Below are 18,783 nucleotides of genomic sequence, written 5' to 3' on the forward strand. Positions count from 1 at the left end.
TGTACATGCGTCTGAGTATGCCTCTATATGTCTGTGTTTGCCTATGTGTGTGGGTGCACGTGCGTGTGAGTGCGTATGTGTGCTTGTGTGAGCATGTCTGTGTGCATGTCTAGTATGTACGTGCCTTTCTCCCCCTCTTCCAGGATGCGCTGTTTCCTTTCACTTTTTAAGATACATTTTTATTCAGTGTCCCATTAATCTGCACATGCTTACTGCCTGCAATCAGGGCTCGAGTCAGGGGTACACGCAGGTTCATGGCGTCCGCCACTCTTTTCACATGGTGGATGCCGTCCCCCCTGCCAAGAAGCTGGGCCCCACAGAAATAAGCTGAACGTGTCCCGGTGTAATTTTCAGTCACCGGGACACGTTCAGCACGTGACGTCGTTTGCATATTGTCAGTCCCCCCACTTCTTTTTATAGGACTTGTTCCCTGCCTGCAATGAATACCTGCGTTCTTTCATCCTTTCTATAGCCCTCCGTCCCTTTGCTCTGCACTCTCTCGTAACTATCCTTCTTCCCATGCATGCCTCCCATGCTTCTTTCCCCACACCATCGCCCCTGCCCATCTCCCACGAACCCCCTTCTTATTCCTCCCTCCTGTTTCTTCAGCCTCCGAGTGAGGCTCGCTGTGGCAAACTAACAGGGCCATACTTTAGGGGCTGTGCTCATATATTACAACTCAATTTTATGCCTTGCACATGACCCCCTGATCCACTCGCTCCATCCTTCCTCTCCAGTGCATCCCACCTAGCTGCTCTTGGGCCCCCACCGCTCCCGGAAGAGGTGCTCCCTAGCCCGCAGTGAAGGGGCAGGCTGGCACCTGGCACTCCGTGAACAGGACTGGCAACAGCGCTGGTTTATGCCCGTGGACACCGGATCGGTCTCAGCCTCTGGGTGGGCATGTGTGAGTGACATGGGCGCAATTTGTGGCACTCAGCTCTTTCTACCAAGTTTATGTAGCGCCGAGCTAATCCTTAATGATCGATCCCTAATATGCGCTACATGCACCCAACGTCTCAGAAGCCCTAATGGAGAAAGAAAGCCTTCATTCTACGTGGGGTAAACAGTGGTGAGGGTACCCTGCTTCGATGTTTCACCCTAGGCTACAGCTGTCATACCTACAGCAATAACACAAATTATTACACTTAAACAGTCTACCCTTCTTTTCAGCTAGAGGATTTCTGACTCACTCACCTATTACGTGATTTACTATCAGCTCATTAACTCAGGCAGTCCCTGGACCCCTCGACCCAGGCCGGACCCTCCAAGGTGCAAACAATTCATGTGTCCATGTGAGGAGTGGGGGGGAGCTCCGCTCCTTCATGATAGGGTGTTCCATCCAGGGTGGGGGTTTGGCGGGGTCTTGTCTGGGCACAGACAGGAAGTCCTCCCTCCCCTTCCTCCACTGTTTCAAGTCGAGCCACTGCCCATTCTATTCCACCATCAGATCAACATGTTATGTATCTCCTTCATGTGCCAGCCAGGGCAGGGGTGCAGGGTAACTGCATGGTGGCGATGCTTCCTGGTCCACTCAACATCCCATTCTGGGACACAATAACTATTTCTGTCACATGAGAAAGGTGATATTGTTTTGCTTTGTAATAACACACATCATTGACAAAAATCGACTATCTGCTAGCCAGGAGCACTTTGTTATGCTTTGACCCCCACGCCCCTACCCCACCCCCCAAAACTCCATCAATGTTATGAAGCTCTGGGGTTATACTGAATAAGCAGCTAACTATGGTATATAACATTTCTTCATTAATGTAATAACTGCACTTTCACAATTGCTTTATTAACCTTCTTGTTTTCTCAAATTTACTTGAAAATGCACCATTTGCCTACTCTTTTCTCAAAATGTTCTCACATCAAAAACTTTGAAACCTTCTTGCTGAACACTGTCACACATTCCCTTTCCTTTTCCTGTTAAAAAAGGTTAGCGCTATTATCCAAAGCCTCAGATGCCCGTCTTATCTCTGAGATCTATGGCCTACTCTGCCCCCCTCCAGCGGCTACCACATCCTCAGGAGGGGATGGGAGGCTGAGCTGGGCCGCTCCCTCTTAAAAAAGGAATGGGGGGACATTTATTATTGCGCGCGCGCCACACTGCTTGTAATGTATCAAGCATAGAGTCAGCTACCAAGATAGCCATGTACTGGTATTTCACCCCTCCCAAGACTTTATAGAGGGAATCTGGCTCGCTTGCCCCTTTGCTGGCAAGATTGCGGCTCTTTGGGTACACCGACTCACTTGCTCTGGGACTGCCCTAAAATCACTTCTTATAGCTGATATAAATGCCCACCTCGACACACAGCTACCCCGGTTCCCAGCTTACACCCTTCTAGGCCTACACAATGCCCTTACATTTCAACTTAAATCACACAGAGGACGCCAAATTGGGCTGGGATTGGGAGCGGCTCTCCAGAACATATTGGCTCATTGGGAGTCAGGGAGGCTCCCTACCCATCTGGGGTGGCTACATTGGTTTAAGGTATACACCATGGAACGTATCTCTTTATCCCTCCACAATCAGGGTTCCATATTTCAGAAACTTTGGAAACCATTCATATCTTTACTCACGTTCAAATTTCGAGATCTAACATGCCCCAAATACCTGGGACTCATGAGGCTTATTGAGCCTCCACAAGCCACAACGTAGACGCAACTATAACACATACATATCAGATAGGGGGGGGCATGATTTTGGAGGGTGTGGTGAGTTTTGGGGATACCCCGTTATAACATTCCTTTATTCTGACAAAGAGCGGAATTAGATATGCCTCAAATTGCGTAACAACCTTGTCTATATTACTCTGTTTCTCCTTTGTGCAAAACAATAAAGAAATGTAAACATAAAAAAAAATGCGTAAATTTTCAATCGTCTCTTTTGGACGACTCAGTGACTCATTTTATGTAATTGGCTTCTTTTTTTAAATGAAAACTAAATGAAATTTAGCCTGTTTAGACTGTTTAGGGACTATAAATATACATGTAGGGTATTATTGTGGAAAGTTAAATATACATATATGCATTTTTTTCTAAGTGCTCTGGGATCGCCGCGCATGACTGGGACTATTAAGTGCTGATGAATTTCCAGAGGAGTACCCTGGAGGAGAAGCAGAATTAAAGGGGAGTAACTTTTGCTTCTATCACAAGCCTGCCAGGGATTATTTTCTTGAAAGGCGTAGCACTCCTATCTCAATATAAGCTCAGTGGAACTTTTATCATCAATAAAATACAGAAATAGAAGTAACTGAGTAAAGAATCAGACAACACATTTATTTTCTACTTTTACATGAATCTACTGACCTTCATCGTAATAGAACAGCTTCATGGTAAGCAGGGCTTCGTTAGGTAGGGATCCCAGATTGTGCATCAGTAGGAAGAGTTTGCGGATGAGGGTGATGGAAGCTTTCTTAATGTCTTCTGTGCTGTAGTTTGTTATTATAACATTCTCATTGCTAGATGGAAAGGTCAAGAACAGATTGGCCTTGTTTATGATACCTGACACGGAATACTACATTTCTGTAAACTTTGTACAGCACTTAAACATAAAGTACCACAAAACATAATTTCAATATGTTAATCAGATGTTGATTAGTGGGCAGTTATTTAACCACCTCAAAAAAAGGTGCCCATAAGATGTCTCCTGACAATTAAATTCTAGTTTCATTTATACGAAGACATACAAATGTCCTTAAAATGGAATTGTACCTTGCATTCTCTTTGTTGGTCTCAGTTTACGAGACTTCCATTCGTCTTTCACTATGGACAATAATAACGCAGATGAGCTGGTTTTTTAAAAGGATATTGTACCAAACTGCAATTGGCTGACTTTCCCTTTTGACTATAAATGACTATTGGATTCAGCATAGGTTTGCACAAGCTCAAATGACAAGTGTGAGAACACAAATCTGTTCTGTACCTCTAAATGCATAATTTAAATTGAAGAGACATCTTTGCCCATTTGTCTAGACATGGGAGCAAAATTAACCAAATTGTTAATGGGGCCCTGCTGAAAGTCATATGAGCAGCTCAATGAAAGCAACCTGATATACCTAGCCAGTGGGATGCCCTCACTCATCTATCCAATTGTCTGCGGAAAATACTTTAGAATGAACACACTCTAGGACAAGAGCCATGGATAAGCTCCCTCATTTATTCTATGTGGACACTTCAACACAAACTAAGGAATGGAAGTGTTGATTGAAGTAAACATGCAATGTTGCTATTTGAAGTGATCATCATCACGTCAAATGTGCCTGTTTGTAATGCTACACAGAAAGCGTGAGATGGAATGTGTGCAGTGTTACAACATTGGATTTCAAGGTCTGTGATCATGTAATGCTGTTGTGATTCGATCTCTGATGGGCTGATTTACATATTTTGTTGTGTGGAACACTGAGGGGGAAATTCACAAGGAAGTGGCAGAGAGAGGCGTTAGCCTTCTTGGCTTAACGCCTCTCTCCGCCACTTCAGAAAATCAAGGCTGCACCATATTCACAAGGACATGGTGCAGCCCTGCTTTTCCCCAGCGATGGCGCTAAGTTTCACAACTTAGCGCCAACGCAGGCACCCTTGCACCAGAGTACAAGGGTGTCTGCAAGCAGGGAGGTTTGTTTATAATAATAATAATAATAATCCACATTTGTAAAGCGCACAATCACCCGTAGGGGTCTCTAGGCGCTGGGGGCCGTCGGGAAGATTAAGAGAGCTATTGCCCAGAGTCACATTGTGCTGGGCTAACCTGCCGCCGGAGCCGGGGATCGAACCCTGATCCCCAGATTCCAGCGTCAGTCGCCCTGGCCGCGGCGCCACACCTCTCCCCTGTACAGGAAGGTGTCCCTTCCTGCACATAAACAAACCTAAAATGCCATTTTGTAACTTACATGTGTGCTTCTTCAAACAGCACACATGTAAATTACAAAACAGCATTTTTAAACAAGCATTTGCAATGCAATAGGTCTCGCATTTACGCGAGTTTGACCTATTGGCAGGATTTGACCTGGAGGCAGAAGCTTCTACTGAGCTCCTGGGCCGGTGTGCACTCTGGGAGGGAGCAGGCAGTAGCTGGGACTGAGCTCCTGGGGAAGTGAATATGCAATGGGAGGGGCAGCGGGCAGAAGTTTCTCCTGGTAGTTACAGTTGCGTATTTTCTGGGCGCGCCGGAGGCAGATGTTTCTTCTGGGAGTTACAGATGTGCACACGCTGGGAGGGCAGCAGGCAGCCTCTCCTGATAGTGACAGGTGTGTCTATGCAGGCAGGGCAGGAGAAGGGCCTGAGCCTGCGGCGGTGTGTGCTGGGAGGATAGCAGGCAGACTCTGCTCCTGGCAGGTAGAACTGTGTTTATGCTGGACGGGCAGCAGGCAGCAGTCGCTCTAGATGCCCTGGGGCGCTGTGTATGCAATGGGAGGACCCAGGCAGGAGCTTCTGCTGGTAGGAACAGGTAGGTGTATGTGGGCAGTGCCTGGCAGGTACAGCTGTGTTTATACTTTGAGGGGAGCAGGCAGTGGTATTTCTAGGTGTATATATTCTGGGAGGTCTCGGGTGGGCACGGGTGAGTCTTGATATTTGGTAACACCTTAAGGGGGCGCAGGGGGTTGGTGGGCTCTTGCTGCCCACCGGGACGGGCACTAGGATTGCTTGGCTCTGGCTGCTCCTTGGACTAGGCACAGGGGAGGGGAGTGGTAGTGGTGTCTGTCTGCCACTGTGGATGGGCACAAGGGAGTCTGTGGTACAGTGGCGCAGTGCTCTGGGATGTGCACAGCGGAGTGATTGAGTCAGGCAGCCACTAGAGATGGGCACAGGGAAATGGTGGGTTCTTTCTTCCCCCGGGAATGGGCACAGGGGAGAGGTGGGCTCTGTCCATTCCCTGGAAATGGGAACAGCAGAGTGGTGGGCTCTGTCTATCCCCGGGGAACGGGCACAGGGGGGAGGTGGGCTCTGTCCAACCTCTGGGGATCAGCAGGTAACAGCCCTCCTGGGGTGGTATGTGTGCTTGTTGTACAGCAGGCAGGAGCTCTCTTAGGTCCAGAAGTGGTCTGTATGTGCTGGGAGAGCAGCAGAAGGCAGCGCGTCCCCCCCACCCCCAATGGTTACAGAGATCTGTATGTTGGGGGCACAGCAGGGGCAAGAATCTCCTGGGGTGGTCTGTGTGTGCAGGCAGTGGCTTCCCTGGAGTCCTCTGGTGGTCTGTGTGTGCTGGCAGCGTAACAGGCAGTGGCTTCCCTGGATTCCTCTGGTGGTCTGTGTGTGTCGGTAGTTCAGCAGGCAGTGGCTTCCCTCGAGTCCTCTGGTGGTCTGTGTGTATCGGTAGTTCAGCAGGCAGTGGGTCCCCTGGGGTCCTCGGTGGTCTGTGTGTGTTCGTAGTGCCACAGACGTTAGACTCTCTCAGGTCCTGGGTGGTCATGGGGCGCTGGAAGTTTCTCTTAATGATTACGGAGGTCTGTACGTCGGGAGCACAGCTGTAACACCCTTCCACCTTCCCCCGGGGTGGTGTGTAAACTGGGAGTGAAGCTGAGAGAAATTTTTCTAAGTTGGTAACAGTTATATTGGAGCGCACAGCGTGTATAAGTAAACGTAAATACAAATAACGTATGATTGGTGCTCAAAGTGGAAAAAGTAGGTTACCACTACTTAATTCAGCGTCAAATGACTAAACATTAACAGTTATCCACCAAGCACTCTTGATGAGTTCCAGTAACACAGAATCAATGTTCATATATCTTTAATTTCATCTGTTCATCAGATTCGTCATCAGATTTCTTCATCCAATGTATAACAGTATAACAGCCAACACGTGTTTCGTCTAGTCAGTCTATGACATACAGACTTCTTCAGGGCTGTAATTAATACAGTAACCAAAATTACATAACATAAACCTTAATTTAATATTCACAATTATAGACACCGAGTAAGTGTATCCAGAAAAGTACAACAAGAAAGTACTAGTCACCAAGAATAAAGCGAGAAATACCCAAAGTGAAACACTAATACGTTTAATGCCCAAAGAAAAGAGCACTCATTCACACTAGATTGAAGTATACGTAAAAAGGTAACATACCTAACTTCAATCCAGATGTTGTCAAAATTAATAATAGTCATTAACCTGAAAGACCAAATAGGACCCAGTCACCAACTGTACCAACAGATGGGTCATCATAATCTATACAAATATACCCAAACAAACTCACCCATGTTGTAGGGGCGAAACCATGTAGTAAACTTCAATGTTCAGTATATCTCCTGAGTCCAATCCACAATTTTCTAATCAAATATAAGGCAACTGTCACTTCACGTGAACCATATCTTATCCAAAGTTAATCTATCATTGCTGATATGTACATTATATTATTAACGGAAGAACTAAACCACATATGGCATTTGCCATCAACAAATATATGCTCTCTTTCAGCAAATACGCCTTACATTGTAATGTATAATTACTCATAGGACATAAAATATTCCACTGTGTTCAAATTATAAACCCTATGTATTACATCATAATCAGTGCTTGATATTGTAATTTCAATATAAGTACCTTTAAACAGTAAATCGTAGTCCAAATAATGATTCCCATGTAAATCTCAACTCCAATTAGAAAATCAGTAATATTCCAAGTCCAAATATATCTTGAGTGAGTATTTGCAACTCTATAGTCTCTTAGTGGTAGGCTGCAATCAAAGTAAACCAGTATTATAGTAAGCACTAAATAAAAGCACAATTGTACTGTGTAGCTACTAATACAGCACCCAACTCACCTTATCTCTGCTCCCTTCGTGTTCAAAGCGGTCGCGTTCTACACGCGCGCCATCTTTGAATGGCAATATATAGCCTAAAACCGCGGGCGCCATCTTTGAGTGGTGATTCTCCGTTTTATTAGACAGTCTTTGTAAACAGTGTATCCTCACGGATATATCTACAATATCATCGATAATGGCCACTAATACCCATAAATTCGTGGAGTATGAGAATTATAGAAGCTATTATTATTTCGTGCAGTCACAATAGACAACCTGTTTAACGAATGATATTATTGTCAGTTCTATTGGTGCTTGTAAATACGCGTAGCTAGTCACAAAATATTATCGAAATCTATAAGTCATTAAGGGTTCTCATAGTTATCGAGTGGATAATTGCACAACAACCTAAAGTATTCAGAACCATATCAGATAGTGGTTTAATCAACCTACATATATATTCTTAAGCCTAATGAATACTAAATGGCCTTTACACCATAATAAATCAACTCTATAAGTACTACATATCCGCATATCACATTATATGTAAGTCTAGATATCAAAATCTTTATAGTGGAAAGTAACCCCACCTTCATCTGACGATACACCTCAGCACACTGGGGCCAAATGGTCCTTCATTTCTGCATAAATATAAGCAGAAAATCTAATCACACATTCAGGATACCGAGGGAGAAGGAAAGGAGGACAGGGCACCAGATACAGTTACATCAGATAGAACAGTATCATTATATCTCATTAATCCTTTTTGGCATATTATTCTAAAGACAGTTATTATAGTACATTGTTATACAGTACATTGATTGATGACATCAGAGCAATACCAGATTGAAAACAGCATCATCAGGTTATTCTTGCCCTAAGTAATATTCATATTCATGGTCAATGTTCAGACCACGCTCAACTGCCTTAAGTTTCAATAACCACATCACTTCTCTGCGCCTTAACTGTAGTTGTCTATTCCCACCTCTTACATCACGTTTAATATGATCAATTCCATGATATTTAAACGTATGTTTTTCTTTTTCTTCAAAGTTTCTGACAATGTGGGAGGCAATGGGATAACGAGTATCCCCTGTTTTCAGAGCTCTAAAATGTTCAACCATTCTCTCCTTAAGTTTCCTAATGGTACTACCAACGTAAATCTGTCTACAAGAACAAACTATAACATAAACAACAAAAGTGGTATCACAATTTATGAACATATTAATTAGATGTTCTCCTGTGTTGTTATAGTTAAAAGTCTTGATCTTATTTACTGCCCATCTGCAGGAGCTACACCTTCCACACTTGTGGAAGCCTGTAGATCTTCCAGTGAGCCAATCCGGAACAGTCGTCTTCAACGGGTAACTGGGACTGATGAAATTAGAGAGGGTACGACCCCTTCTAAAAGTCAGTCCTGGTTTGTCTCCAATGAAAGGTGTCAGATCTTTGTCCATCTGTAGTAGATGCCAATGTCTTTTCAGGATTTTGAATAGTTGAGCACTATCAGTACCGTAATTAGTTACTAAGCGAATCTGATTTTCTTTCAGTACAACAGATTTATCTTTAAGAGTACTAGGCCTTTTGAGTTTCTTTGCTCTTGTTATTGCATTTTCAACCACTTTGCTCTGATATCCACGTTTGAGAAATCTCTTAGTAAGATCAGTAAGATTATGCTCGAAGTCAGTATCTATCGAACAGTTCCGTCTCGCCCTTACCATCTCACCATAAGGGATCGCTTTGATCTGACTATTTGGGTGACAGCTTCGAGCATGCAACACAGCATTGCAACTAGTAGGTTTGCGGAACATGCGACTGCAAATTTTATTATCTGTGATGAATAATTCAATGTCCAAAAAATTGATATTATTTTTATCATAGTGGGTGGTAAATGACAGGTTCAGAGTGTTATCATTTAAATAATCAAAAAAACCTTTAAGTTCATCTACTGAACCTGTCCACACAAGAAGGCAGTCGTCTATGTATCGCCCCCAATAGTGGATATATTGAATCCATTTTCTCCCGGATGGGCCCCAGATTCTCTCCGCCTCAAAGAACCCCATAAAGAGGTTCGCAAAGGACGGAGCAAATCTAGAACCCATCGCGGTTCCAAGGCGTTGTCTATACCAAATTCCATCAAAAAGAAATACATTGTTCTGAAGCACCAATCTTGTCATCTCCAGAATCATCTGATTGTGATCAAAGTATTCTGCACTCCTATTGCCTAGAAAGAAATCAATAGCATGTATACCCAATTCATGATCGATGTTGGTATACAGAGATACCACATCGAGAGTAACCAATATCATTCTCTCATCCCATACCAAGTCATTCATAAGGTTGAGTACGTGTTTAGAATCCTCAATAAAAGAAGGTAAATTTTTAACATAAATCTGTAAGAAAGTATCAACATATTGGGAAAGGCGCTCAGTTGGCCCCCCAATACCCGAAATTATTGGCCTGCCTGGTGGTTTAACCATGGATTTATGAATTTTGGGTTGCGTATACATGCATGGTGCACGTGGTGTAGTAACTTGCAAATATAGATATTCATCACGATCAATAAGAGTTTCCTCATACCAAGTTTTCAGTTGATCATTAATGATTTTAGACAGACTTATGAGAGGGTTACTTTGCAATTTTTCATAGTACACAATATCATTCAATTGGGAATATACTTCTTCTTTGTAATCTGTTGTATTAAGAATTACTATGTTCCCACCCTTGTCTGCTCTCCGTATAGTAATATCCGGATTAGCAGTAAGTTCTTTTAATGCTAGTCTCTCTCCTGGCAATAGGTTGTCTCTGAACTTCTTAGTTTTATGTAAACATTTAGCATCAGTAATCTTATCTATATCCTGATTCACCGCCTTAAAAAAGGCTTCAATTGTACTACCAGATGCTAATTGTGGTGTCCATTTGGATCTCTCTTTCAACCCACTTTCCTCACTCAAGAACCTATCTATCCCCAAATCATCCAATAGTTTAAGTACAGTAACTGGATCTTCCTCTCTCTCAGTGAGGGACAGTAATAATTGGGTTTCTTCCAGTTCTTGAATGGTAATTTCACTTACAGGTTTTATTTTCACTTGTTTGGGTTTGTCTGGTACATTTGCAAAGTACTTTTTCAGTTTGAGCCTCCTTACAAACTTAAATACATCAATCTTAGTCATATACCAATCTGACATAGTAGTTGGACAAAACCCCATACCTTTTTTAAGTAAACTGATCATACTCTCAGATAATTCAGTTGAAGACAAGTTCACAATTTCAATATTACCCACATCATTATCATCATTTTCAATTATGGTTTCCATGATCTCGTTCGCATGCCTACCCTTCCTCCCTGTCCTCCTACCTCCTCTACCACCTCTCCTGGTTTTCTTACAATTGCCCCTCTGTTCCTCTCTGAGTCCCTGTTTCCACGGCGCAATCTGCGCACCTCTACTAAAAAATTATTCTCAACTGGTGTCAAGGAAGCGGTCTCAGAGTTATAATGAACCTTCCCGAAGCAACCATTAAGAACTATAATGTTTTGGATGATAAACTAAATGAACTAAAAAATGATATCAAGCAAAGGAAGGCAAGAAAGATTAAACGCGACGAAAAAGACTATCGGTCAGGTAGAGTTTATACCTTTGCAAGGAAATTTGACTATTTGATTACTAAACCCACGACTGATAAACAAAAGAGCGGCACTCCATCAGCGAGTGACAGTGACCCTGGGACTAGTAACATTTCCAGTAGTGAAAATGATGATAACTCTGAGACCGCTTCCTTGACACCAGTTGAGAATAATTTTTTAGTAGAGGTGCGCAGATTGCGCCGTGGAAACAGGGACTCAGAGAGGAACAGAGGGGCAATTGTAAGAAAACCAGGAGAGGTGGTAGAGGAGGTAGGAGGACAGGGAGGAAGGGTAGGCATGCGAACGAGATCATGGAAACCATAATTGAAAATGATGATAATGATGTGGGTAATATTGAAATTGTGAACTTGTCTTCAACTGAATTATCTGAGAGTATGATCAGTTAACTTAAAAAAGGTATGGGGTTTTGTCCAACTACTATGTCAGATTGGTATATGACTAAGATTGATGTATTTAAGTTTGTAAGGAGGCTCAAACTGAAAAAGTACTTTGCAAATGTACCAGACAAACCCAAACAAGTGAAAATAAAACCTGTAAGTGAAATTACCATTCAAGAACTGAAAGAAACCCAATTATTACTGTCCCTCACTGAGAGAGAGGAAGATCCAGTTACTGTACTTAAACTATTGGATGATTTGGGGATAGATAGGTTCTTGAGTGAGGAAAGTGGGTTGAAAGAGAGATCCAAATGGACACCACAATTAGCATCTGGTAGTACAATTGAAGCCTTTTTTAAGGCGGTGAATCAGGATATAGATAAGATTACTGATGCTAAATGTTTACATAAAACTAAGAAGTTCAGAGACAACCTATTGCCAGGAGAGAGACTAGCATTAAAAGAACTTACTGCTAATCCGGATATTACTATACGGAGAGCAGACAAGGGTGGGAACATAGTAATTCTTAATACAACAGATTACAAAGAAGAAGTATATTCCCAATTGAATGATATTGTGTACTATGAAAAATTGCAAAGTAACCCTCTCATAAGTCTGTCTAAAATCATTAATGATCAACTGAAAACTTGGTATGAGGAAACTCTTATTGATCGTGATGAATATCTATATTTGCAAGTTACTACACCACGTGCACCATGCATGTATACGCAACCCAAAATTCATAAATCCATGGTTAAACCACCAGGCAGGCCAATAATTTCGGGTATTGGGGGGCCAACTGAGCGCCTTTCCCAATATGTTGATACTTTCTTACAGATTTATGTTAAAAATTTACCTTCTTTTATTGAGGATTCTAAACACGTACTCAACCTTATGAATGACTTGGTATGGGATGAGAGAATGATATTGGTTACTCTCGATGTGGTATCTCTGTATACCAACATCGATCATGAATTGGGTATACATGCTATTGATTTCTTTCTAGGCAATAGGAGTGCAGAATACTTTGATCACAATCAGATGATTCTGGAGATGACAAGATTGGTGCTTCAGAACAATGTATTTCTTTTTGATGGAATTTGGTATAGACAACGCCTTGGAACCGCGATGGGTTCTAGATTTGCTCCGTCCTTTGCGAACCTCTTTATGGGGTTCTTTGAGGCGGAGAGAATCTGGGGCCCATCCGGGAGAAAATGGATTCAATATATCCACTATTGGGGGCGATACATAGACGACTGCCTTCTTGTGTGGACAGGTTCAGTAGATGAACTTAAAGGTTTTTTTGATTATTTAAATGATAACACTCTGAACCTGTCATTTACCACCCACTATGATAAAAATAATATCAATTTTTTGGACATTGAATTATTCATCACAGATAATAAAATTTGCAGTCGCATGTTCCGCAAACCTACTAGTTGCAATGCTGTGTTGCATGCTCGAAGCTGTCACCCAAATAGTCAGATCAAAGCGATCCCTTATGGTGAGATGGTAAGGGCGAGACGGAACTGTTCGATAGATACTGACTTCGAGCATAATCTTACTGATCTTACTAAGAGATTTCTCAAACGTGGATATCAGAGCAAAGTGGTTGAAAATGCAATAACAAGAGCAAAGAAACTCAAAAGGCCTAGTACTCTTAAAGATAAATCTGTTGTACTGAAAGAAAATCAGATTCGCTTAGTAACTAATTACGGTACTGATAGTGCTCAACTATTCAAAATCCTGAAAAGACATTGGCATCTACTACAGATGGACAAAGATCTGACACCTTTCATTGGAGACAAACCAGGACTGACTTTTAGAAGGGGTCGTACCCTCTCTAATTTCATCAGTCCCAGTTACCCGTTGAAGACGACTGTTCCGGATTGGCTCACTGGAAGATCTACAGGCTTCCACAAGTGTGGAAGGTGTAGCTCCTGCAGATGGGCAGTAAATAAGATCAAGACTTTTAACTATAACAACACAGGAGAACATCTAATTAATATGTTCATAAATTGTGATACCACTTTTGTTGTTTATGTTATAGTTTGTTCTTGTAGACAGATTTACGTTGGTAGTACCATTAGGAAACTTAAGGAGAGAATGGTTGAACATTTTAGAGCTCTGAAAACAGGGGATACTCGTTATCCCATTGCCTCCCACATTGTCAGAAACTTTGAAGAAAAAGAAAAACATATGTTTAAATATCATGGAATTGATCATATTAAACGTGATGTAAGAGGTGGGAATAGACAACTACAGTTAAGGCGCAGAGAAGTGATGTGGTTATTGAAACTTAAGGCAGTTGAGCGTGGTCTGAACATTGACCATGAATATGAATATTACTTAGGGCAAGAATAACCTGATGATGCTGTTTTCAATCTGGTATTGCTCTGATGTCATCAATCAATGTACTGTATAACAATGTACTATAATAACTGTCTTTAGAATAATATGCCAAAAAGGATTAATGAGATATAATGATACTGTTCTATCTGATGTAACTGTATCTGGTGCCCTGTCCTCCTTTCCTTCTCCCTCGGTATCCTGAATGTGTGATTAGATTTTCTGCTTATATTTATGCAGAAATGAAGGACCATTTGGCCCCAGTGTGCTGAGGTGTATCGTCAGATGAAGGTGGGGTTACTTTCCACTATAAAGATTTTGATATCTAGACTTACATATAATGTGATATGCGGATATGTAGTACTTATAGAGTTGATTTATTATGGTGTAAAGGCCATTTAGTATTCATTAGGCTTAAGAATATATATGTAGGTTGATTAAACCACTATCTGATATGGTTCTGAATACTTTAGGTTGTTGTGCAATTATCCACTCGAAAACTATGAGAACCCTTAATGACTTATAGATTTCGATAATATTTTGTGACTAGCTACGCGTATTTACAAGCACCAATAGAACTGACAATAATATCATTCGTTAAACAGGTTGTCTATTGTGACTGCACGAAATAATAATAGCTTCTATAATTCTCATACTCCACGAATTTATGGGTATTAGTGGCCATTATCGATGATATTGTAGATATATCCGTGAGGATACACTGTTTACAAAGACTGTCTAATAAAACGGAGAATCACCACTCAAAGATGGCGCCCGCGGTTTTAGGCTATATATTGCCATTCAAAGATGGCGCGCGTGTAGAACGCGACCGCTTTGAACACGAAGGGAGCAGAGATAAGGTGAGTTGGGTGCTGTATTAGTAGCTACACAGTACAATTGTGCTTTTATTTAGTGCTTACTATAATACTGGTTTACTTTGATTGCAGCCTACCACTAAGAGACTATAGAGTTGCAAATACTCACTCAAGATATATTTGGACTTGGAATATTACTGATTTTCTAATTGGAGTTGAGATTTACATGGGAATCATTATTTGGACTACGATTTACTGTTTAAAGGTACTTATATTGAAATTACAATATCAAGCACTGATTATGATGTAATACATAGGGTTTATAATTTGAACACAGTGGAATATTTTATGTCCTATGAGTAATTATACATTACAATGTAAGGCGTATTTGCTGAAAGAGAGCATATATTTGTTGATGGCAAATGCCATATGTGGTTTAGTTCTTCCGTTAATAATATAATGTACATATCAGCAATGATAGATTAACTTTGGATAAGATATGGTTCACGTGAAGTGACAGTTGCCTTATATTTGATTAGAAAATTGTGGATTGGACTCAGGAGATATACTGAACATTGAAGTTTACTACATGGTTTCGCCCCTACAACATGGGTGAGTTTGTTTGGGTATATTTGTATAGATTATGATGACCCATCTGTTGGTACAGTTGGTGACTGGGTCCTATTTGGTCTTTCAGGTTAATGACTATTATTAATTTTGACAACATCTGGATTGAAGTTAGGTATGTTACCTTTTTACGTATACTTCAATCTAGTGTGAATGAGTGCTCTTTTCTTTGGGCATTAAACGTATTAGTGTTTCACTTTGGGTATTTCTCGCTTTATTCTTGGTGACTAGTACTTTCTTGTTGTACTTTTCTGGATACACTTACTCGGTGTCTATAATTGTGAATATTAAATTAAGGTTTATGTTATGTAATTTTGGTTACTGTATTAATTACAGCCCTGAAGAAGTCTGTATGTCATAGACTGACTAGACGAAACACGTGTTGGCTGTTATACTGTTATACATTGGATGAAGAAATCTGATGACGAATCTGATGAACAGATGAAATTAAAGATATATGAACATTGATTCTGTGTTACTGGAACTCATCAAGAGTGCTTGGTGGATAACTGTTAATGAAGCTGAGAGAAGTTCGCCCAGTATCCTCAGGACTGGAGGAGTCCTGGCTGGTCGGTGACTGGTCCCCGCGGTGCCCGATGACACCCGGGGCGGGTACAGATTGCGCCGTGGTGGGAGGGGTGAGGCGAGGGCTTCTGTCCGCTGCTCCCTGGTCTGAGCACACAACAGACCCAGGCTGCTTCCGGGGGTGGGCAGTGAGAGGTAAAGAGGGTCTGAGTCCGCCGTGGGCTCAGCGATGGGGGTCTCCTGGCCCTGACTGCTCACTTCTCTCCCAGAATAACTATGGGGAAGGGTTGACCCTGGCGCCCCTTGGGATGGGCACGGGTGAGTCTTGATATTTGGGAACACCTTAGGGAGGCGCCGGGGGATGGTGGGCTCTTGCTGCCCCCCGGGACGGGCACTAGGAGTGCTTGGATCTGGCTACTCCTTGGACTAGGCACAGGGGAGGGGAGTGGTAGTGGTGTCTGCCTGCCACCGTGGATGGGCATGAGGGAGTACTTGGTACAGTGGTGCTGTGCTCAGGGACGTGCACAGCGGAGTGGTTGAGTCCGGCAGCCACTAGAAATGGGAACAAGGAAGTGGTGGGTTCTTTCTTCCCCCGGGAATGGGCACATCGGCGTGGTGGGCTCTGTCTATCCCCGGGGAACGGGCACAGGGTGGAGGTGGGCTCTGTCCAACCTCTGGGGATGGGCTCAGGAGGGTGGTGACCTCTGCCCACCTACCTCCTTGGGACGAACAAGTTGTATTTGCGGGTCCTGTTGCACCCTCGATGGGGACAGGGAGGAGAGTGGTCGTGGTTTCCTGCTGCTCCCCGGGATGGACTCGGGATGCCCAGGGCTCTGGTGCCCCTCAGAGAATCCCGTGGCCTCCTCCCTGCCCCGAGCTGGTTCTCTGGCTGGTCCTCTCGCTGTCTGGACTGCAGCAGACGCTGTGCCGCAGCCTGGATCAGATGCACGGGACGGGAGCTGCGGTGCGGCTGGTGCCAGAGTTGGGGCGGCACCCAGTCTGCTGCAGAGGGGAGCGAGCGGCTGCCCGGCCTGTGCCATCTCGCCTGGGCGGGGGGAGGTGCCAGGAGGCCGGGGTGTGCAGACGACCACAGCACGGGGGTGTGGAGGGATGAGCAGCCGCCCGGGAGATTACAGGGCAGCATGGCCGGCTCACCGTCTGTGTCTGGGCGGGGGTGGGGAGTGGGAGGGAGAGAAAGGTGGACGGAAACGGGGCTCGAGTGGGAGAGAGCGGGCGGACAGCGCCTAGAGGCCGTTCAGCTCCCACACCGTGCTACATAGAGCTACACACTGCCTCTGAACTTGGCGAGAAGAACAAGCTCACGTGGCAGCAGGGGGAGGAGGGGGGCCTGCGCGATTCACTTGTGAGAGCGATAATTGCATATGGTGGTGCTCACTCGGCAAGTGAATCTCCACACGTGCACACGTTGCCATTGAAGTCAATGGAACGCGTGCACGTGTTTGGCTGAAAAGTCGAAGCGATAGCAATAGGTCATTTTGTCTATGCAGCGCATGCGCGCTGCGTAGGCGAGACCTTAAAAAGGTTTGTTTATGTACAGAAAGGGACACCATCCTGTACATAAAAAAAACATGGCATTTTGCATTTTCCATGTGTGCTGCACAAGGCAGGACACATGGAAAGTGCAAAAACCTTGTATCGCCGACTTAAGACCAGGGTTTTCCTGGCCTTAAGTTTGGCGTTAGCTCCTATTTACGCTGCCCTTATGAATAGGAAGAAGCGTAAAAATCAATGGAGGATATTCTCAACTTGTGATAATCATCGCAAAATTAGATTAACGCAACTTTGCACATCGCAGTCTATCGCAACAAAATAACACTGTATTAGCGTTGGATTCCCAACCCGGCGGCACAATGCAGGTTAACGCGCCAAATGACTGCGTAAAATCAATGCGACGCTGGAAAATGCGAAACACAAACCCAAAAAAAGTTGTGATGCCGCAATTTGCAATGCAAAAATCTGCAACAACCAGCGGCGGGCCTGCAATTCTCACACGTCATGCGGGAAAATGAAAGCAATAAAAAAACACCGAAACAAAAACAAACTGCATAGCACCATGGATGCACCCGGACGAGTGCAGAGGACAAACCGAAGCCCACAAGCCGCACGGAGGGCCAGCCAGGAACCCCTTGTAAGGGGAAGGGCAAGGAGAAGAGGAAGACGGGGTTCAGTCCGCAGGAAGACCGGATCATCGTCACGGACGTGACAGAACACTACCAACAACTGCTCGTCACTTCCGCTGCGTCATTGGCAACACAAACGGAATTATGGCAGTCCATCGTTAACAACGTGAATGCAGTCAGGGTGTCAAGGAGGTCAATGGAGGAGGTCAAAAGGCGCTGGCATGATGTGCAAAGCCAAACCAAACAGAAACTCGCTGCCAACAGGAAGGCAGCAAAGGCAACTGGAGGTAGGAGTCCTGCGCCACAGGAGGAGCTGGAGGAAATGGTGGCCACAGTCATCAGTGTGGATACGGTGCAAGGAGTCGGGAGCCCAGACACAGCTCATCATGACCTGACCCAACACCAACAGAGTGAGTAATGACCAGTAACTGGGGGAACAGAGGGAGATGGGCCAAATGGCATACATGCACAATCAAGTGTAGCACACTGCACACGCACAATGATTGTGGAACATGTCCCTGATACCCTTGGCACACTGCAGCCCACATAGAAACACCAAGT

General features: G+C 43.8%; 1 protein-coding gene across 1 annotated transcript in view; it reads right to left on the reverse strand.

Annotated features, from left to right (window-relative positions):
- The window catches only part of LOC144802321 (HORMA domain-containing protein 1-like), a 1,664,778-nt gene that overhangs the window by 482,373 nt on the left and 1,163,622 nt on the right, over positions 1 to 18,783 (reverse strand). Inside the window, exon 10 of the mRNA XM_078671804.1 lies at positions 3,313 to 3,464. Coding sequence (XP_078527930.1) covers positions 3,313 to 3,464 — 152 coding nt within the window. The remainder of the gene's footprint in view (positions 1 to 3,312; positions 3,465 to 18,783) is intronic.

The sequence above is a fragment of the Lissotriton helveticus genome, chromosome 1_2, assembly GCF_964261635.1.
Source record: "Lissotriton helveticus chromosome 1_2, aLisHel1.1, whole genome shotgun sequence".
In the NCBI taxonomy this organism is placed as follows: Eukaryota; Metazoa; Chordata; class Amphibia; order Caudata; family Salamandridae; genus Lissotriton; species Lissotriton helveticus.